Genomic DNA, 22741 nt, shown 5'->3' on the forward strand with positions numbered 1-22741 from the left:
CTGGTTAGCAGTGGTAAAGTGCCAACAAAAGAAGGTCAGAGGAAGGCAAAACGTTTGGGGATAACCCTGCAAAAAGGGCCAGATCCAGCAAGAAGCAAACTACATTAAACCGCTGTGGGAGGGATGGGCGGAAGTAGAAGCTAGGAGGCTTAATCGATTTATCAATGGTGGGTTTTTATTTGTGATAGATGGTAACAAAAATAAATTGACTTGGGTATGAGCAGGAAAGATGTGGGAGGATGCGGTGTCTCCGGGTCTTCTTTTGTGCAGGAAAGGTGTCCTCGTAATCCTGTAGGTATCCGGTTGTAGTTAGGGTAGGATATACCGTCGGCCCCAGGAGTTTGAAAGGGGAAAAAACAACACAGAGGGCGGTAAGTATGTTGCCTTATGTCTTTGGTGAAAGATAGGAAAGGGCTGTCACCAAACCTGGGAGTAGTGAGGGTAAAATACTCTAATCCGAAGGGCTGACAAGCTGTCCGCGTTTCACTCAGTACGCGGTGAAGTGTCCGTCTCCCTCAGACCAATTGCTGGACAATTATGTGGATTTTGGCGGCTGGGGAAATCTGTGAGAAAGAAAGGGGTGCCGGTGGTAGTGCGGGAAGTATATACAGTGCCCCGTGGTTCCCGTTCCTACCAACCCAACCTCCCTCCTCCCCCAAGTTCCCTCCCGCCTCCCTTGTGAGTTCTGCGGTGCCCTGGTTACTGGTTCACTCACCGCCGTTGCCGTAACTCACCTGACTTACGGTGGCTTTCTCGTCCTCCTGGGGGGAGGGTATCCACCACTCCTCGCTCCACTCCTCGACTTCCTCGGTATCTTCGGTGGGTTGTTCAATCTTCTCGGGTCCTCTTCGCTGCGTCCTCTGTAGTCCCGGTCTCTCCGAACCTCGCGGTCTCTCCGTCCTTTTGGACTCCCTGATGTCACGCCGTTCTTCGACGCGTCCTGCCTTTTCTTCCTGTCTGGTTGCTTTGGATTGGTCGGCACCTCGGGGACTTCCCTCGTCTTCCTGCAACAGAGATGACCCGTACCAGGAATTACCCGAATGACTGTCAGGTGGGTCTCTAACCCAGGAAGTTTCCAAAATCCGATGCAGGTTTTCCATATTTGTAACTTCCCTATCCGGTCAACTCCGACATCCCCCTTCCCTTACTTTCTTGTTCACAAGAAAGGGGTCCCTGGGATACCTCAATAGAAAGTCAGCATTGGTTTGGGCTTGTACTTTTCTATGCAATGTGGTGGCTCTGAATGGCTGTAATGCAATGAACCAACTTAGGATCCGATAATTGTGCCCTTTGTTCCGTGCAAGCCACTCCAGGGGTGCATGATCCGTGAAGAGAGTGAACTCTCTACCCTCCAAGTAGTACCTTAGAGAGTCGATAGCCCATTTAATGGCTAAGGCCTCTTTCTCAATTACGGCATAGTTCCTCTCTCTGGGGTAGAGTTTCCTGCTTATATACATGACCGGTTTCTCATGGCCTTGAGTATCTTCTTGTGAAAGCACAGCACCCAACCCATAATCCGAGGCATCGGTTTGTGATATGAAGGGTTTTGTATTGTCGGGGCTGAGGAGTACAGGTTTGGTTATTAAGGCTTGTTTTAGGTCATGGAAGGCCTGTTGTACTGCGGCTGAGGGGTTCTTCAGCTCTGCTTCCGTTTTCCTTTCTTTTCTAAGGAGATCTGTGAGGGGAGCTGCCGTTTGAGAGAATGAGGGGATGAACCTTCTATAGTATCCGAGTATACCAAGGAAGGCTAGTAGATCCTTTTTGGTTTCGGGAAGGGCTAGCTGGGGATGGCTGCTACTTTTTCTTCCTGTGGCCTAATGTATCCCTCTCCCAGTAGGTACCTCAGATACTTGACTGATCTTCCACCTAGATGGCTCTTAGCAGGGTTGATGGTTAACCCTCCTTCCTTTAAGGCTGTGATTACTCTAGTTAAATGTGCTAGGTGCTCTTCCCATGAATCACTATAGATGATAATATCATCGATGTATGCGGTTTCAGTACCTGGTTCATGAGCCTCTGAAAAGTGGCGGGGGCCTCATGTAAGCCGAAGGGTAACACCAGGAAGTGGTACAAGCCCCCAGGTGTGGAAAATGCTGTCTTCTTCCTGTCCTGTTCTCGGAGAGGGACCTGCCAGTAACCTTTGCACAGGTCTAAGGTGCTGATATACTTTGCTTTGCCTAGCTTTTCCACCATCTCATCAACCCTGGGTAATGGGTAGGCATTGAACCTAGATATTTTCTTGATTTCATGGAAATCGATGCAAAAACAAATCGATCCGTCAGGCTTAGGTACTATCACTATAGGTGAGTTCCACTCACTATGTGAGGGTTCGATGATCCCCATACGTAGCATCTGCTGCACCTCCTGTTCTATGGCCTCTCTACGGGATTCTGGTAGTCTATAGGGACGTAATCGTACCTTCTTTCCTAGGATGGTATGTATTTTGTGCTGTATTAGGGTGGTTTTTCCTGGATGGTTGAAAATACCTCCTGTACCTGGGACAACGTAGAACAGAGTTCCTGTCTAAGTTGTAGGGGAAGAACACTGTCTATGCTCTGAAAAAATAAGGGGTTAGGCTCTTCTGTAGTACCCATTAGGGTAGGGACGGGGCCTTGCGATTTTTTCAGCAAATTTACACGATGAATCTGGGTGTTCCGTTTGTTGTGGGGGTTGAGCTCTAACCGATACGTGACCGGGGTTATTCTGTAGGTTATTTTGAAAGGTCCCTACAATTGACCTATGAGTTTGTGATCAGAACTCGGCATCATCAGTAGGACCATGTCACCCACATTCAAGGATCTGTCAGCTGCCTTTTTGCCATACAGTGTTTTTTGTTTTTCCTGAGCTTCTTCTAAGTGAGCCGTAACTATATTCCTGATCTGTGCTTGATGGGTTTTTAGGTTCCACACGTACTCGGGGAGGGGTTTGGCCGCGCTCTCTTCTTCCTCCCATTCTTCTCTAACCATGTCCAGTAGGGTCCGGGGTTGTCTCCCATACAGGAGTTCGAAAGGTGAGTACCCCGTCCTCTTATGTCGATGACAACGTATAGCAAAAAGCGCGAGAGGTAGCATGTCCTCCCATTTGCGGTATTCTAAGTTTAGTAGTTTCTTTAATGTTGTTTTAAGGGTGACGTTGTACTCCCGACGAGACCATCCGTATGGGGATGGTACGCTGCTGTACGGATTTGTTTGATTTTAAGTTGCTGGCATACCTGTTTCATGAACCGGGAGACAAAATGAGTACCCTGATCGGTGATGATCTCTTTGGGGAAACCTACCCTTGATAAAAAAGAGATCATTGCCTTGGCAATTTGGGTAGTGGTGGGTTGGCGCAAAGCAATGGCTTCTGGAAATCGTGTTGCATAATCAATAATGACCAGAACATACCAGCTTCCATTGCGTGAGGGTAACAGGGGACCAATCAAGTCCATCCCTACCCGGGAAAAAGGCTCCTCGATAACAGGAAGAGGTTGGAAGGGAGCACGTGGAGGTTTGTACCTGCTATTTTTCTGGCAAGTGGGGCACTCTTGACAATACTTCCTTACTTGGTGGTACACACCCAGCCAATAAAATCGAGCCAATATCATACTTTCTGTTTTATCTCCCCCAAAGTGGCCCCCTAGGAGGTGACGATGCGCAAAGAATAGGATCTTTTCTCGAAATGCCTGAGGGTGAGGGACCAGCAACTGCAATGCCTGGTCTCTTCCCTCCTTTCTATATAACAGTCCTTTTCTTTTTATGAATTGGGGACCTACATTTTGGGCGTCTTCCTCCTCCACTGCCTTGTTCCATGCCTCCTTTAGCGTGGGGTCTTCTCTTTGTGCAGTGTCAAATCGTTGGTCGCGCTCCCATACATAGTTTTCCGCTTTCTGGGTTACAGCTACCTGTTACCAGTCTTGTTTATCCTTCTTTTTCTGGCCCTTATTTTTCTTTGGTTTGGAGGGAGGCCATTCATGGTCTATGAGGAGAGCGAATGGAGCTGTTTCTCTCCATTCATCTGCACTGGTCTTGGTCTCTTTCAGTAGATCCTCTATATATGGATAGTCCCTTCCAGGAATAAAAGGTTCAGGTAACTTAGGGATAAGCCCTACATCAAGTTTGATGGGAGCAATGGCAGGATCGTGTTGTACATCTACTGTTGCTAAGGAATACTGTTTTTGATCGCCATGCACGCTCAAGATATTCACATTTCCGTGAGTCTCATGTACATCTTTGGGGAGGTTTTGTGGCTGCATGATGCTCTGAAGGCATCCGGTATCAACTAGGGCTTCCCTGGGCTCCCCATTAACTGAAACCTGGCGATGATAAGGATGGGTCTTTCCGTCTGCTTTACAAAGGTATGAGCGTGTCAGGCCTATTTCCATTGGCTCCTCCCTTTGGGGGCATACCCGAGCTATATGTCAATGTGCCCCACAATTAAAGCACTGGGGACCTTGGGGATTAGGTGGCCTCACTACCACCGGTAAGGGGCCGGGTAAGACAGTCACAGATTATGATTTCATGGGGGTCTAATGTTCCTGTGGGTACCTCCTCTGTCTGGGTGTTTCCAGGAGGATTCTTCTCTCCCTTTCTGGCTCTCCTGGGCCCTGCCAAAAGTGCTGGCTATTTCTACGGCTCTTTCCAATGTAAGCAGGGTATGTTGTCAGACCCACTTTTGTATAGAAGGGTGTAGGGATGTAAGGTATTGCTCCAGGTATACCATTTCCATAATCTCTTCCTTGGTAGCCTGGGCTGGTTGTAAACAGCGATCCGCTATGTCCCGAATTCTATAGTATAGTGCTCTGGGTGTTTCTTGCGGTCCCTCTCTAATCTTCCGGAAACGGATTCTGTATGTTTCAAGATCTATCCCCATGCGTTCCAGAATACTTCTTTTAATGTCCTCATAAGGGGTGAGGCCCAATGGATTGAATGCTTGGTATGCAGCTTGTAGTTCACCTGATAGTGATGGTCCTAAATATTGTCCCCATTTATCCTGGGGTCAGGAGGCTGCCCTGGCCATCCTCTCAAAGTTGGACAGATAGTAGTCCGGATCCTCCCCCGCTACGTAATTTTTCATTACCACCGACGGTAGGGTTGTTTGGGTTCTTGGTTGGCCGAGTGTTTCGGCTAGTTTCCCTATTTCTGTTTCCTGGGCCGTACTCTGTTCCGTGAGTGTTCGGTGCAACTTCTCTCGGTCTTCTCCGGCTACAGCCAGGAACTTCTCCATGATCTTCCCCAATTGCTCTTGGTTATCCGCCATCTTCTTCATAATAGCCTCCATTTCCTCTGCTCCCACTTCTGACACCACTTATGGGAGGGATGGGCGGAAGTAGAAGCTAGGAGGCTTAATCTGTTTATCAATGGTGGGTTTTTATTTGTGATAGATGGTAACAAAAATGAATTGACGTGGGTATGAGCAGGAAAGATGTGGGAGGATGCGGTGTCTCCGGGTCTTCTTTTGTTCAGGAAAGGTGTCGTCGTAATCCCGTAGGTATCCGGTTGTAGTTAGGATAGGATATACCGTCGGCCCCAGGAGCTCAAAAGGGAAAAAAACACAGAGGGCGGTAAGTATGTTGCCTTATGTCTTTGGTGAAAGATAGGAACGGGCCGTCACCAAACCCGGGAGTAGTGAGGGTAAAATATTTCTAATCCGAAGGGCTGACAAGCTGTCTGTGTTTCACTCAGTACGCGGTCAAATGGGGTGTCCGACTCCCTCAGACCGATTGCTGGACAATTATGTGGATTTTGGCGGCTGGGGAAATCCGTGAGAAAGGAAGGGGGATGATAGTGCAGGAAGTATATACAGTGCCCCGTGGTTCCCGTTCCTACCAGCCCAACCTCCCTCCTCCCCCAAGTTCGCTCCCACCTCCCTTGTGAGTTCTGCGTTGCCCTGGTTACTGGTTCACTCACCGCCGTAGCCGTAACTCTCCTGAGTTACAGCGGCTTTCTCGTCCTCCTGGGGGGAGGGTATCCACCACTCCTCGCTCCACTCCTCGACGTCCTCGGTATCTTCGGTGGGTTGTTCAATCTTCTCGGGTCCTCTTTGCGGCGTCCTCTGTAGTCCCGGTCTTTCCGAACCTCGCTGTCTCTCCGTCCTTCCGGACTCCCTGACGTCACGCCGTTCTCCGACGTGTCCCGCCTTTTCTTCCTGTCTGGTTGCTTTAGATCGGTCGGCACCTAGGGACTTCCCTCGTCTTCCTGCAACAGAGATGACCCGTACCAGGAATTACCCAAATGACTGTCGGGTGGTTCCCTAACCCAGGAAGTTTCCAAAATCCGATGCGGGTTTTCCATATCTGTGGCTTCCCTATACGGTCCACTCCGACAACTGCAGAATTGAGGCCCATTAGCTGCTGATTGGAACAGCAAACCTAAAAGTATTGAAGACTTATCCAACAATGGCTTGTAGTTCAAATCCTCATTGTCCAATCATTTGTCCAAGAAATGCAGCACAATATTGACATCCCACAAATAGAATATCTGGGTTCTGAAGCTCTGGAAATTAAATCCTGATGCCTTTAAGATGTTTATAGACCAACAATTGTTCCACCATCAACAAGTTAGCTGGAGGAAGGTGTCTTCCTGATATTGCTGATCTGAACTAATTAACATTCTGTAGCTGGACCTTCACTCCCCATTGCAGGTTTGGAAGTGTACTGTGTTTGTGTGCAACATCTGCCCCAACAGGATCTAAAAACCATTTATCAAACCCATCTGATGAATATCTCTTATGGGTGCTATCTAACTAGGCTCCCTTGATAAAGAAGGCACATTTTCTGACATTTGCTAACTGCTCCACACCCATTACATACGTTATTTTTTATTATTATTTGTTATGCTTCCGCAAAGACCACTACAACTGTAACTCCAACACTAAGTAATATTTGAAAATATGCATTTGAAATCTTCGTACTTAGATACACTCCAGAATTTATGTACAATCGGACCCCCAACTACAAACAATTAATTCAAACCATAATTGTACAATCTTCTCTCTGCACATATATATATATTTGTTTTTATAAAAGAAGGTCACAAAATCATAAACCCAACGCTCATCTCTATTTCACTTAGATAGCTATTCTCATATTTACACCTATATATAATATCTTATAAACTTCCAATGAGTTACGTACACTTATATTTGTATAGTGTAACCAGTTCATGGCATGGCAGTAGGCATGGAAGACACATTATAGACTGGCCAGGTACTAATACTGAAAGATAGTTCATAAAGTCTGTATCCCCCAAGGAATAACCCAATTCACTTGTAAGGTAACACCAACTTTTTTTAGGTAAACCCGTGCTGTATAACCAAAAAGGTCACTCTTTCTCTTTAGTGGTAGTCAGGAAATTTCACCTGAAAAATTCTGTGAACAAAAATATATAACTTGCTCTATCATTTGCCCATCAAAGCAAACTATAGATAGTTTTATCGATGGACTAATTACTTACCTACAGATCACGCCATATCCTTATTTTTCTTATTGTTACTTTACATTCGTCCCAGAAAACATACAATGTTTCCATTCTTCACCAAAAAGAAATGGAGTATTAGCCACCAAAGTCTATAAAAGAATTAGGCACCAATAAAAAAAACCTGTATCAGGCCAATATCAGAATTATAAATTCATCTTCCATTCCAATTCCCAGTGTCTAACAGAAAATCAACATAAACTTCCCAATGATCAAATGTGCCAGTAAGTCCAAACACTTGTAAAAGATCCTATACCTCTGAAATCATAAGTTTCAAGCAGACCTAATTACAAGCAATACCCAATGTCCATAGTACTTACTGTTAGTTCAGTAACTCGTTCCATCCGACAACCACCATCGTCGAGAGTCAGGACGCTTAGTGATTCTAATTATCTTCCATTATTAAAACCTTGTTTCAGCCAATCAGGAACCAGCAACTATTCTAATCCAATCAGGCTTAGGTTGATAGTACCTTCCGGCTTACGAGCGGTCCAATCAGAGACAGCATAGCTGAATGCGTCTGTTTCCCATGAATATAGTGCAAACAAGACCCAATAGGTTATCAGCGTTGTACATCATTTTTTTCTCTACCAGCTTAACTTCTTTGCTTTGATGTACAGCGCTCTGATACCGTAGTTTGTCTTGTTCGCGCTATATAAAAAAAATTGGATAAAAAAAATACATTCTCATCTTTATAGTGACATTCTGTGTGTTGCTATGGTAACTTGTGATCCCAGGGCAGGTCAGTTGCCTGCCTGGGGTCGGTTATGTACCTCTAAGCTAAGCAAGAAACTTCATTAAAAACCTATTTGTGTGGACTCAAAACAGGCAACGAGGATGGGATGCCCCAAAAGGAGCACAGAGGTACCGACCCCATAGCGTTAATCAAGTGGTGAGTAACAGTGCGACTAACACAGGCAGGTGATTAGTTTAATGGTGAAGACTGCCACAATTTTCTAGTGGGAAAACCACCATGGGGAATGCTGAAACGCAGTACAAAGGTAAATGCTTTAGGGATTTTTGGTCCATGAGTTTCAGCTGGGATCCGGAGTGAGCTCATGCTTGCCACGCACAGTGACAGTAGCGATCAAGCTGTGCGACATTAAAGCAGCTGTGATAGCTCGCACAGGCCATGCCACATAATGGAGGATGTGCTATTCTGTCTGTGTGTCCCCGCGTGCATGGGTCTTGCATGAAGGGATACCTTTTGGTTGCCTCTGTGTGAAGAATTGTAAGGAGAGCGTTGTTGCTGAGGGGGCCGAGGTGTACGCGGTGTGCTGTGAGGGACACTGATGCTCGGTACATTTCCAATGTAAGGCACTACTGGAAAAAACACTTTGTTATTCTAAACTGTGGGGGCGTGGCAACCTAGAAAAGACTGTGTCTCCTTGGGAACTGGCCGCTGGTAAAGGATTTATAAGAAAGAGACCACGGGAGGGTGTGTGACGATCTTAAAGGCACCTGGTGTAGTTAAAGACCCAGTGTCTCTGAGGGAGTGCAGTTTGTGATGTCGGGCCTCAGGCCCATATGACGGCAATGACTGACACAGACACCAGGTGGTAGGGTACAATAACAGGCCACAAACACGTGCACCCGGGCCCTTATATTGGCTGGGGCCACGTCACTCGTGACACCCATGATGGTTGGGTGTGTGGGTGCAGTGGTCAGCCCTCATGGGAGTGGCTGGGGGTACAGCTACCTGTGGAACACTAGAACGTGTCTCGCACAACATTACATTCCTCCCTAACTTTATTGACGAACAAACAAAATGTTAGTCCAATATGTAGGGACAAAACAAAAAAGCTAATTAAATACCACAGAGTCCATCAGTCTTCTGACTCAGGTGGCAGGACGACGTCAGACAGGAGCAGGTGACCTTGCTAGCAGCAGGACCTTCTCGGCTGTCACCCGTAGTTTAAGCTGAAGGGTTCAGGACACGACCGCTGGCTCACACACGTCTGCTGCATACCGTGAGTTCACTGATGATGACATGTCTTGCAGTCTTGCATGGCTCCCACCTTGCAGACGTTGGTGATGGTCTGTGGTGAGTTCTAACAGTTCCCTATAGTGGGTTGCGTCATGGATGTGGAGAGAGTCCCAAGTGAGAGATCACTGAAGTGTTGCCTGATCAAATGCTTCTGTTGAACCTCTAGGCTGTAACCAATAACCTGTCGGTGGGGCAATGTCTGTTCTCCCGCTCCCGCCTGGGGAGGCCCGCTGTCTGGGTTGCTGCAGGACTGCAGTAGGGCTGTGTTGGGGCCGCTTGTGTGCTGATTGGGGGCAGCTGCAGTCTTGGCAAAGACTTGCTCTCGGTGTCGCGGTTCCGGTGTAGGCCAGGTTCACAGGTAGCTTCTGATTTCTTTGGTCGGCTGGTGTGGCAACGGTGTAGGACTCCAGTCCCTCGGTACTCTGGGAGTGGTGTTTGACGCATGTGAGGAGGGCTGGCGTGAAGGCGGTTGCCAGCCATATGCTGAGTCCTAATAACAGGTGGTGTTGACTTGCTGGGAGAGTTGGATATTAGGGGAGACTTAGCAGTCCTGTGTCTCCGCCTTGCTGAGGTTGATCTTCGGTGGCGGCTTGACACGTAAAGCGTACAAATCCTCTCTTGCCTGTCTTGGGGCCACTGCCGACTCCATCTTGAGGCGGTGTGAGGATGGGCACTCGGTGCTGATCTTCACCCCTGGCATCTGCGGACATGAGCAGGGATGCCACTTGACTTAGACTGCCGATGCTTGGGGATGGACGGTCACCTGGGGAAGCGATGGGATGAGACGCGGTCTGCGCTTGCTGCACCTTATGTTTGGTTCATCAGTGAGGCTGTATCCAGGGACGTTGGTCCGCCTAGGTGGCTGTCTATTGTGTCAGGGTGTGTTTTTTACTTGCTGTGAGTCCTCGGTCTTCTCCCTTTGTTGGTCTGTTCAGCCCACCTGTGTTCATCCGGTATTCGGGGTGGCAGGGCATCACTCTTCTTTCTTTGAGGGCGTTGTGCTTGGACCTCGAGGCGGCGCTGTTGTGGCGCCAGCTTCTGCCTTCGCTCCGGTGCACTCCTTGCTTGCTGGGCGACATGACGTCCGGTCTTGTGTCGCTGGTTGTTGGAGCGCAGGTAGCTGTGGAGGCCTGCAACGTGGGGTGTGCGACTCCTCTCCTGCCTGTCTTGGGTCTCCGCCGACTCAGTCTTGAGGCAATGCAAGGGAGGATATTCTGTGTGTTCTTCGGCCCACTGCTGGGCTTTGCTGGGGCAGTGGAGACGTGGGTGCTCTCCTACCTGCGTTCAGCAGTGCTTCTTTGTGGAGATGTCTCTGTCTCCTTGGTGCTTGCTCGTGCGTCAGGTTCACTGGCGCTGTCTTCTACGCGCACCTGGCGTAGTGCGCTCTGTCTTCATCTGGGACGCTTTTCTCTGGCACGTGGTGCGCCTGGGGTGTAGTTTGTATGTACACAGGTAGGAGCAAATGACGCGATCTCTGCCCTGAAGGTGGCGTTGGGCAGCCATGTGTGGTGCATGCTCTGCACCAGTCTTTCTTGTGCTGTTGGTGTGGGTAGGTACCTTGTGACATTGCTGTCTGTTCGGCTTGCTGCTTTTGGGGCCTTGCAGACTGACTGGTACATCTTGTCAGTGTTCAGGGGTTTCCGAGTTTCGCTGCTGGCGAATGAAACGATGCCCTGCCGGGGTGTACAGTTTCTCTTGTCTAGGTCCTGGCTGCTGTGTCTGTTCTGCTTTCTTGCAGTGATGGTCGTTCGCTACTCGGGGCGTGTGACGCAGTTTCCTTGGTGGGAGTGGCGTCAGACAGTCAATGGGGGTGTGTAGCATAACACCTGCTGGCCGTGGCATTGGTCAGCCACAAATAGTTGCATGCTCTGCGCCCACTCCTTTTGGTGCTTCAGGGGGGGGCTTGCTGCCTTTTTAGGCCTTGCTGTTGCTGTGATTTACAGCCACTGATGGTGTGTAGTGTAATCAGCATCTGACCTGGCTGTATCTTTCACAGTATTCCTCTCCATTTCCTGTGGAAGCCTTTCATGCCACCACTCTCCCTTTTGTGAGTCCATGCGGGGAAGGAGAGCGTGACAACAGTTCACGTTTGCTTCTCTGCTTGCAGTGGCGGTAGATTACTGCTAGGGGCGTGGAGCGCACAGTATCCTTTGTGGCTGGCTATCTATCAGGGCTTCTTTGCTGAGTGCACCATTCCTCTCCTCTTGAGGAAGTAGTCAGCCCAGTTGGCTAGAATGCTTGTTATGGCACTTGGGAGTGCAGGGCACTGGAGGTGATGATGTGGGGTTTGTACCATGCAATAGCAGGCTCAGCATGGCATGAGTCTTTGTTTTGTTGGCGCTATTTAACTGCCGATTTGCCATCTGGTACACTGCTGCAATTTGCTTATAGGTGGCACTGCAGGCTACTCCTTCGTGCCTGTGCCTGTGTCTGCGCTGGCCTGAATTTCCACAAGTGTTTTACTATGCTGGGGCCACCTTCCTTTCATTCACTTATGACTCTGGTGCTGTGCAGTGTCCTGTACAACTGTCTTTACGTGCAATGCCTTTTGCTGGCCACTGGGTGGCTCTGCGGGTGAGCCCAGAGTAACCAGGTAGCTGTTCCCGACTGCTGCGGGTTTCGCTTGTCTTTCTCAGGTGCTGCAGGAGGCCGCTAGAACTCCACTCGTGCTGTGACTCGAGGGGCACTCGAGATGCCGGCATTCCTCTCTGTGAGGTCAGGCAGCGAGGATCGCGCTGTGGGCGTGGCTAGGTGATTTACGATTCAGGGCAAAAGCTTCATTCAGCGTGTGGATTGCTTACTTCTTCCCCAGGTCACTGCTGAGGTGTCGCGCTAGGAATTACCGCTAGGTGGTGCTGCCACTAACCACGAACGCTCCCTACGGCCGGTGGTGGTCTCGGCTGGCGTACGGCCTTGATCTTCACCCGTTAATCAGGAAGTTTGTTGGAGACAGATCCCGCCGGCATTGTAGCTACTCCTTCCCCGTCGCGCAGGGGTTGGCGATGCAGGTACAGGTCTGTGCGTTCTCTTTTGTTTATTTTCCATGCACTAGCACTTTGTCCGCATTGTTTTTCCCTTTTGCTTCCGATGCACCGCGTGGCGCAATTCAGGCCAGGTGGATGACAGGGCCTCTGGATTTTCACGCCTCTTGGTGGGGCGCTTTGGGGTGATACTCACTTAAGGCAGAGGCCTCCTGGTGGAGGAGTGTCAGCAGTCTCTTGCTGGCATCGCAGGGACTTTAGCTGGGGTCACAACGGCAGGCAGCTGCCGCAACGGGTGGCACCTAATCACTCAAGCTCACACTTGTAGGGTTGCAGCTATATTCTGTGCAGTTCCCTTTGTTGTGGCCATTCCTCCTCCCCTTTTCGTGAAGACAAATGGCAGTATGTGAATGGCAGAAATGTCACAGCGGTTCAGCAGGGAGGTACCAGGGGCCCACCCCTCACGCTGCGGCTTCCCTTTAGCTTACGGGCGCCTCCTCTCATTGAGCATTGTTTTGCATGGGCCCAAACATACCTGGAGGGGTTTCAACACGTTCTACCTCTGCGCCTTGCAGATAGCGCTGCCTGTCCTACACCATCAAGCAATTTGCACGGTGTTAGAGACGGCTAGTCTCCATCTCCTCCGCCATCCCGGTGAGGCCAGGGTTCACCCCTTTGTCGGGGGACTGTGCGCACTTCTATGGGCAGGCAGTTGCGACAGTTTGTATGTCCTGTACAACATCCCTTTTCACAGAAGCTGAGGTGCGATATGGCACGCAAGTGGGGTCATCCCACCCTAGTCGCCAATGTGGTGTCGTGCCTCAGGCCCACATGATGTTAATGACTGACATAACCCTCGCACCGTGCCCATTCCGTGGAAAACATATGTATGCCCCCCCGCCCGCCTACCATCCCAATAAAGTTAGCCAACAATACCTGCATCTGTTGTGGTCGTTGTTGGCCGCAGTTTTATTAGGATTGTACACATACTGATACTGGTTATACATTTGTCATTTGCGAACTGCCGTAGGTTGGTCATAAATCATACATGTCATAAACCATCCTGGGCCGCTTCTGGGCCGATGCTCTTGTGGTACCTATCAGTTCCTAAATGGCACCCCAACCAGTTCCTTTTGTTAGTTCTTGGTAGTCCTCTTTGTCTGTTATTTCCGGGATCACCATTTGGTTGATCGCCCACGCCCTCTGCCTGTAGTGGAGGGTAGCTTCTGTCTCTGGAGTTAGGCCCCCAGCTCGCTACCTTTTGCGCCCTGCCGTCCGGCGGGGTCTGGGCCGTGAGCGCCGTCTCCTTTTGCTAGTCCCCTCCTTGGCGCGGCCACCTCACCCTGCCGTGCGGCATCCAAAAGTGAGTGGCCCTCATCCTACACACCGCCCGTCGGTGTGTCTCCTTAGCCAATCCTTGCACCAATTTCCGCCACACCGCAGGGAGGCTCACGTCTTTCTGTGGCTCCTCCCCCCCCAAAAAAAAGAGTCCTTTTTTTTTTTATCTGCAACCTGCGAGAGCCATTGCGCCTCACAGGTTGTCCCAAAAGACTCTCATTCCTATGACGGAGAGATGGACCCCGTCCGGTCCATACAATTCTGGGCATCCTGGGTGGATCAGACCATGTCTGACGGAATCCAAACCGTTGGTCTTGCAGAATTTGTGCATTGCAATGTTAAGCTTTCTCCTTGCGTTGTCCACTGCCTTGTTGGATTCCGCGCCCCTCCAATGCTTTCTGCTAACCATCTCCGACCAGATGATCATCGTGCCACCGAACCACGTAGCTGCCCTGGTGAGGTCCATCTGGATGGCCTGCCCCAATGCTTTGCGTCCCATTTGGGTCAGGTCGTTGCCGCCGAGATGAATGAGCAGTACATCCGGATGCCATGCCGAATCCGCCAATAAGTTGTCCAATATTGCAGGTAGTTGATTCCATTTCATCCCTGGCTGCCCCACCCAGCAGATGCATGTCGCTTTGGGTCTGTTCTCCACCTTGTGCCCCGTTTGCCGCCATAAGCTCTCCATCTTGGACACGAAGGAGTGACCCACTACCCATACCAGCTGCGGGCGTCTCCCTGTTGAAAGAAGAATAAGAACATAAGGTGGCCTGCTGCGCACCGTCTCCATTGCCTGCAGACTGGAGTGTGGAAGGGGATTTCTGTCACCCTGCCGTGCGGCATCCTAAAGTGACTGGCCCCCCGCCCCACAATGACCGCTCAGTTTTACAATAGTTGTGGGCGTATGTACGTCTTGTAGGCCTGGGACCGCCATCTGCCGACAGCCTGAATTCTTTCCTCTGGCATGCCATGCTGCGATGCCGAGGTGGCTGCGCCGATTCTAAAGGAGTGGGGGCAAAGAACTCTGGGTGGAGCCCGGCTTTTGCGAGGCCCTGGCGCATCACTGCCGTGAATTGGAACTTGCTCAAGTTACTCCCATCCTGGTGTTTGAAGAGTGGCCCTTCGCCGGTCGGGCGTGCCACCATATATTTGGCCAGACAGCATACTGCGCACAAACTGGACTCTGGGATGCATTGTAGCCGTATGGTCGCACCCTTACCTGCCTTGTCAGTTTTTGACCTTCGTAATCTCATCTCTACTGCCTTTCCTAAGGGTCTGATGTCTGTGGCCTGTAGGCACCGTTGGGCCAGGCCCTGCCTGTTGGGTGCTACCAACTCGCTGATGCGGAACACGCCAAAAAATGCTGTGGTAAATGCTGCCCTGAAGAGTTGAAGTTCAAAGCTGTCTTTTGTAACCCCTACCAGTGCTTCTAGTAGCTGTCCCAGTTTTTTTAAAATCAATGGGACGCCTAGTGTCCGCCCTTACCCCTTCAGCTCTTCTCCACCCTTTTAATGCTGTCTTGAGGTACAGGGATGCTGTGGGATCCTCCCCTGTGAAGATCTTAGCAAAGTGGGCCATGGCTGCCAGGTAGGCCTGTGCCCACGACCTTGTTTTTTTATCAAATGCCCACTGTATAAACTTCTCCACCGCTGTTTGTGTTTCAGCCCTATCGCCCAGTGACTGTATGCCCCCAATTCTCTTTACTGTGGCTGTATACTTCTTGTATCTTCTAGTTGCCTCGGGGGTAAGTGATTGATTTACCAATATGGATAAGTCTATCCCCCCAGGTCCCACAGGGTTGCCGGAAAAGGGTTCATCTCCCTGTCTGCCCTTGGCACCAGTTCTCTGAATCGCTTCATCTGAGGTCGCGAAAGGGCGTCCGCCGCCGTGTTCTCTGCCGCTAGCACGTGGTGAGCCTTCAGTTCCAGATTTCCCTCCAGCTGCAATTTAATCAACTGTCGCATTAACCTCAACTTGTCAGGGCACCTCGCTGTGCCTTTGTTGATGGCCTGTACCACCCCCTTGTTGTCAAACCAGAGGGTCAGCTTCATGTCTCTCAGCTCCTGTTTCCAAACTGTTAATGCTACTAGTATTGGAAACAGTTCTAAAAATGTGATATTGCTGGTGATGCCCTGCCTGTGCCATCTTTCCGGCCACTGGCTCGCGCACCACTGTTTTCCCAGGATCGCACCGAAACCCAAGCTCCCCGCCGCATCCGTAAACAGGGCTATCTGTCTGGCTGTCACCCAACCCTCTCTCCATATCAAGATGCCGTTAAAGTTTTGGAGGAACTCCTCCCACATGAGTAGGTCCTGTTTCACCCCAGCTCCTAGCCGGATGCGGTGGTGTTTGTGGGTGATACCTGATGTCAGCTCTGTCAAGCACCTGGCAAAAACCTTTCCCGCGGGGATGACTCTAGCCGCGAAATTGAGCTTCCCAATCAGACCCTGCAATTCGCGGAGTGTGGCCTTGCTCCGGCCACACAATTTTCTGACCTCCTCCCTGAAATCCTTCACCTTGTCCGAGGGCAGCCTGGCCGTCCCGGCTATGGAGTCTAACTCTATGCCCAAGAACGTGAGTCTTGTGGTTGGACCCATTGTCTTTTTGGGTGCTAAAGGGACCCCTAGTGTCCTGGCTAGCTCTTCAAAAGCGGCTAGGGTGTTCCTGCATGTGGGGGACCCCGCGGGACCTGTAAACATTAAATCATCTAAGTAATGCAGGTTCCCACCCGCCGGGTGTTTGTCGTGCAAGGCCCACTCCAAAAAGGTGGCAAACTGTTCAAAATATGCGCACGATATGGCGCAACCCATGGGCATTGCTTTGTCTAAGAACAGGTCCCCCCCACTGGAAGCCCAATAGGTGAAAACTGGAGGGGTGGACAGGCAAAAGGCGAAATGCGGATTCAATGTCCGCCTTGGCCATCAGTGCCCCCTTTCCTGCTGCCTTTATCAGGTCAATTGCGTCGTCAACAGATGCGTAACCCACTGAGCAAGCCTCGGGGTCGATCCCATCATTCACAGAGGTCCCTTCAGGAAATGAGAGGTGGTGTATGAGTCTGAATAGGCCTGGTTCCTTCTTGGGGGCCACACCCAGAGGGGACATAACTATACCCTTGTAAAGTTATGGCGGAAGGGGGCTCTCAATCCTGCCCAATGGCGTCTGTTCTGTTATGATACTTGTTAGCTAATCTGCGCAGCTGTTGTGTGTTGATTTGGGATCTGGCCAACTGGCAATCATGAACGTTCATGAGGTCCCCCGCCTGTTGTCCTGGGACTAGTGTTTCTTATTCTTGTCTTTTTTGTCACTTTTTACTCGCTCTTGCTCCAGCATGCCACTGCCGGGTGCCTTCCACCGCAGCTCGAGCATGTGTGTTGGAATTTACATGCGGAGCCCCACGAGCAGTCCCCGGCCTTGTATTTCCAGCAGATGGCTGTGGCTCCATTGGGGGACGGGTTTCCCTGCGCTATGTGGAATGTCCTGCCCCTCCCCTTGTGGTATGAGCTCCGAAAGGACTGGTCGCTTTTTCCTGCCCACGCTTTTACCTCCTTTGCCACTAGCATCTTATGTATAAAGCCAGAAACATCCTCCTCATTCCATTCCATCTCAGGGTGTCTCTGCATCTTAAGCCTGAAACCCTTGTCATACTCCAGCCATGCATCCCCGGGAAACTGCCTCTGTGCCCAATGGATATTGGCCTCATAGAGCCATAGATCGCTCCGTACATCATCCCCTTTTGTATTGCTTTGTTCGCCCTAAGTTGGCAGGGTATGCTCAGACGTGAGTCCCTTGCTCACTTGGCCACTGGATTCAAGATAGCCTGGCTGATGAGGATTATAAATCCGAAACCGGACCCAGGATGCTTGTTTCCGGTCCAGGGAAGACATGGCTTGGCAGTTCGGGCTGGACTGTTCCCATGAGGCACAGGGTCAGACTGATTTGCATATAGCCTTGTCTGAACTGGGGTGGCTGAGTGGGCTAAAGAATGGTGATGGATTAAACCCAGATCAGTTGACTGGGGGTGAGTGTTTGATTTGCTCAAACGCTCCGTACATCATCCCCTTTTGTATCGCATAGATCTGAAGCGCAGCGCGGGAATCTTTCAACTATAATGCATGCCATAATTCTAAATGCATCCAGCCAATTTTCAAAGTTCCGTTCCTTCCTAGCGCTGCGCCTTTCCCTTCTGTCCTCATCCTTTTTATCGCAAGTCGTGAGGTCCAGTCCCTCAAGCTGAATCTCAAGCAGGGAGAAAATATCTATAAATTCTTTGCGCCATATCCGCTCCTTGACTGCCAGGGGGATAAGGCAAGCTAGACCGGTGGCCCTTGTGGTTAAAGACGCCGGGCCGGGAGATGGCCTGGTGTAAGGATTAGTAACTGGACACTCCGGTTGTGTGGTGCCTGCATTACTACTGTACCCCCATGCAGCCACAGGGGATCCCTGTGCACCTTGAGTCGCTTGCCCCACATGCCCCTGTACTCTCCCTTGTCGCGCCCAGCCCGGATCAAGCAAGGCAGACCTGATGTCTCCTCTGCGCGCTGCTCCTCCAACCTCCCTGCCCTCCGCTCTGCGCCATTAAGCCATGTAGGGTCCAAGGATTTCAGACATTCTTTTACAATGTTGGTAATATGCTCACCATTCGCCATACTGCTGGTAGCCTCGCTGTGGTCCCCCGCCCTCGGTGGTAAGCCCCTGTTCGGCCGATCTCTCCTCTGGGGCTTCTTCCTGGGAGCAATCTTGCGCTTCTTGGGTGAAGAAGGGCCGGCCTCGTCTTCCCTCCGAGCTTCTGGGCCGTCGCCCCCTGCCTGCTCCAGGTGTGGCTGCAGCCACTTGCTGCAGTGCACCGCGATACTTCGCGGATCCACCTGAGCAGCTCAGCGACCTCCTCTGGCTGACCCTCGGCCATGACTCTTGGCGGGGTGCTGCCGCTTTTCAATGCACCAAGCGAAGATAAATCCCTTCCTTTTAAACTCTTGGGCTGCTTTGGGCACGAGCCGTTCGGCCCCCGGTGTCTCTGTCTGGCCAGCTGCTCAACAACAGCTGATCGTGGTGCCGGGCGCAGCTCCCAGCCGCGCGGGACTGGCGAGAGAAGAATGCCTGTGCTTTTTTTTGCCCACGCTCGCCGCTGTTGCTAGTCGGTAATAGCCTTATTTCCGAGGGCTCTTCGCCGCTACTTTGTTGATCGGAGGTTACTGTGCTTACACGCTCGCTCTTGACGAGGGCTCTCCGCCGCTCGTGATGTCACTCAAGCGTTGTATCCGGCCGAGGGCTCTCCGCCGCTACTTCCAGTCGGATGCCGCCCTACTCGCGGCTCGCTCCTGCCGCGGGCTCTCCGCCTTTTGCAGCTGCCAGGGGAAGCACCGGGCACCGGGTCCTGCTGAGGGCTCTCCGCCGCTCTCTGTCTATGGCTACCACGCTGGGGAGGGCTCTCTGCCGCTCGCGATGCTCGTCGGCACTCCGCTGCCCACCTGAGCTGAGCCTGAAAAAACGCGGGAAGGTCTGTGTTGCAATCGCTGGAACCGTGGGTAGTCTTCCACCGTGGGTAGTCTTCCACGGAATGTGGATGGGTCTTCCTAGCTCCCCGCGTTCTTGGCTGTTCTGTTCGTCGTCCTCGCTCCGATCGCCTCACCCGACAGTGGTCTAGCCGTGGAGATGCAGGGAGAAACTGTTCGGTCCGCCTCAGAGGGGTCCGCCGGGGCGCCGTTGATCTTGAAGTCCAGCGATGATCCCCGGGATTCCTCCTCCGCTGATCCCACCGACGGCGCTTCGCCTCATTGCTGATCCGGGTCCTGCAGAACTCCGTCCGTGCGCTGCTCGCCCTGCTCCACGAAGTTAGGAGCTACCTGGACTAGCGGCGACTTATATTCGCCACTTCTGCCACCTTGGTGCTCAGGTGGCGCTCCCTGATTGGGGGGTTCAAACATCGCGTTACCTGCCCATTGGTCGCCTTTTGGCGCCATCGGGCACTCTCCCTTTTTGGCGGGAGGCATCCCCCTTTCGTTTGCTTCTGGACACTTTAAAGCGCCCAGAACCGTTTTTTTACTGGGGGCACGGCTCGGGTTATGGCGCCGGTCCCCGAGCCCCCCCCCCACTTCGGGAGGGTGAGGCGGCCTCTGCAACAGACACCAGGTGGTAGGGTACAGTAGCTGGCTACAAGCACGTGCACCCGGGCCCTTTTATTGGCCGGGGCCACGTCACTCATGACACCCATGATGGATGGGTGTTTGGGAGCAGTGTGTCCAGCCCTTAAGGGAGTGGCTGGGGGTACAGCTTCCTGCGGAACACTAGAACGTGTCCCGCAGGACATTACATTAAACTGGTCTGATGGCAGCTTTTACTAACAGTTAAGATTTTAGCTCACAGGTGCTGCTTGGTAAAGACTGTTTTTTTCCCTGGTAACTTAGCGAACTACCACTGATAGTGGACTCACAAAGGGCAGACCGTTGCTGAAATGCAGTGATATTAAAGGTGCTGAATACAATTTAGGCAAGGAATTTTTGGAGAATTACGCTGCATTATAAGCTGTTAAGAGGTGGCACGACAGTGATTACTAATTGATTTGTATACGCATAAACAAAATAACTTAGCTGGGAAAGCGTACTGGGAGTATCCCAGTTCCTATTTGTTGGAATGCAGAAGGAGGAGTGTGCTGGAGTCTGGAACAGCGATGAAAGACTGCCATATTTATTACAGATACAAACATGGAAGAAGGACCAAGGAAAAAAGAATGGTCCAGGGTCATAGAAAGTGGATACTGTGCAAGAAACTTTAGTATAGCTGCAAACAAGGTCCAATTAGCTGCAACCAGTGGAATAATCAAGTGGCATAGGAAGAGGACAGAGAAGCCAAAAGAAGATGATCATTGACAATGATGGCTACTTTATTTGTGTTATTTCTTTTAAGCGTAAGCATTTTTAAGATTGTAGCATTGTTCATGCTTCAAATTTTAAATTGTGTGAAGACTTCAATGTGGCAGTGCATTCTGTTACTGCCCCTCCCATGTTATTGCAGGGTCCCATATAATGGCAAGGGAGGATTTGAAAGAGACATTTGAGATGCATTTAGAGGCAATAGGTCGGGATGTTTTTGTAGCGAAGAGTAAGTTAGCCATGTTAAAATACAGTCTTGAAGTTGAGGGAAGATAAGTTATTTTTACAGTGCTTTCTCCACCCGTGAGGATTAGGGATCTGCTACAATCCCATCTTCCCTTGGCCAAGTTGGTGTCCCTCTACCCCGACCTTCCTTCCAAAAAGATTTTCCTAGACCCCACTGTGCCCCCGCCCTCCATGTTGGTGCCAGCTGAGACGACTACTCTTTAACTTCACTGAAGGCTGGCACTGTGTACTAATAGAAAGTGGTCTGCACTACAGGAAGTTATGGGAGAAAGAATCAAAGATCACTTGTGGGCAAAACAACTAGAGGACTTGTCTTTGACCACAGTTTGTCTCTGTGTCGGGCAACAGGAATTACATAGACACCTCTGTACAGTTGCCTTCTATTGACACTGAAGTGATCTCATCGACTGCAAGAATGAAAGACATAATTGACAACTTGCTACTTCTAATTCCTAAATAAATTCTACTGAATGGATCGTTATCAATATACGGGGGGAAATTTGAAGCACTCTCTTGTTCTCAATAACAATAAAAGAAAAGCATGGCACCTAACTGATTGTGTTCTGTGATTTACACCGCTGAACTTATGTTAGTGCTTGACCTTATGTGTTTTTATACTAGTTTACTCTGGTTGTCACACGGTTTACTTCAAGCCTTTTTGCACTGGTGGGATTTCCATTCTGGCTTTGAGTAGTTTCTGAGTCTTTTTAACCTCTGCTCTTGCCTTCTTCCACATTCTTCATACTTTTCAAAGACTGGTTACTAAGAAATGTAATAATGTGTGAAACAATGATAAGCAAATAATTTGTTGTATTACAGTTATCTTTCACTCCTCCTTCTCTTTGCAAAACACAACTGCAAAGTACAAGTTCCAATAAAAAGTTTTGGGAGATTTAGCAGATTATTAAGACATTCCTGTTTCTATAATTTTCAACAAGCTGTTTATTTGTGAATAGAAATAATGAAATTAACATACCGGCAGTACATTATGTTTGTCACATGTATTTTATGTTTTTATGTTTACAGGTTCCTGGTGTTCTATTGTCCAGGAGATATTGTCTACCAGTTTTTCTCCTTTCTACCTGTACGTGTTGTGCTAGCAGGAATGAAGGAAATGACCAGGACAAGAAAGATTTTAGCTGGAGTTGCACATGCGAACAGCCATTTCAAGGATGCCTGGATGGTAATGATTGCTGTTGGCTGGGCCAGAGGTAATGTAATCACTCAGACACCAAAATGAGTTGTCCGTCTTCAACTTGCACCTGTTGAACAATGTACTTACTAAAATAACTGGTCACTTACTTCATCCTGGTTGTAATAAGGGAATGTCCACAAAGCGTAGCACTGAGGTGGAGAGTTTATTGAAATTACCAATGACCCACGACGCAACACGTCCAGCCGGTATGGATCACAACCGCTCTTGGCGGAAGGCTGGAATCCCCACAGACCATTCACATTGCGAATGTGGACAACCTAAATCACACCAATAATGCATGCTCACACATGCAAACACGGAATGCCTTGAAAACAGTCCGATGTACTTACCACATCACACGCAAATACATTTAAGTATCCATTATAAAAGTACATAATCATCAAACTTCTTTGGAGCCTTCCTAATGTGAGCCCCCACAAAACTCATTCCATACTGGTTTCCAGGCAAATTAGTACGCTCCACAAAACTTTCCTCAGCACACAACTAACTTGCTACTGCACTGTTGCCAACCTCTGACTGAACACAACCATCTTGCAACCATTGTTACCAGTCAGAACAACGAACAAGTCCTTGCGTAAAATGCTCACATTTTCAGACGTAAGCTTCACAAGTTCTCTCGTGTTCCATCAACATTTTCCCAAGACTCTGTC

General features: G+C 50.1%; 1 protein-coding gene across 1 annotated transcript in view; it reads left to right on the plus strand.

Annotated features, from left to right (window-relative positions):
• TMEM38B (transmembrane protein 38B) overlaps positions 1–22741 on the plus strand; it is a 376766-nt gene that overhangs the window by 202860 nt on the left and 151165 nt on the right. The window contains exon 3 of the mRNA XM_078676654.1: positions 21902–22086. Coding sequence (XP_078532780.1) covers positions 21902–22086 — 185 coding nt within the window. The remainder of the gene's footprint in view (positions 1–21901; positions 22087–22741) is intronic.

The sequence above is a fragment of the Lissotriton helveticus genome, chromosome 2_1 (assembly GCF_964261635.1).
Source record: "Lissotriton helveticus chromosome 2_1, aLisHel1.1, whole genome shotgun sequence".
NCBI classification, from domain to species: domain Eukaryota; kingdom Metazoa; phylum Chordata; class Amphibia; order Caudata; family Salamandridae; genus Lissotriton; species Lissotriton helveticus.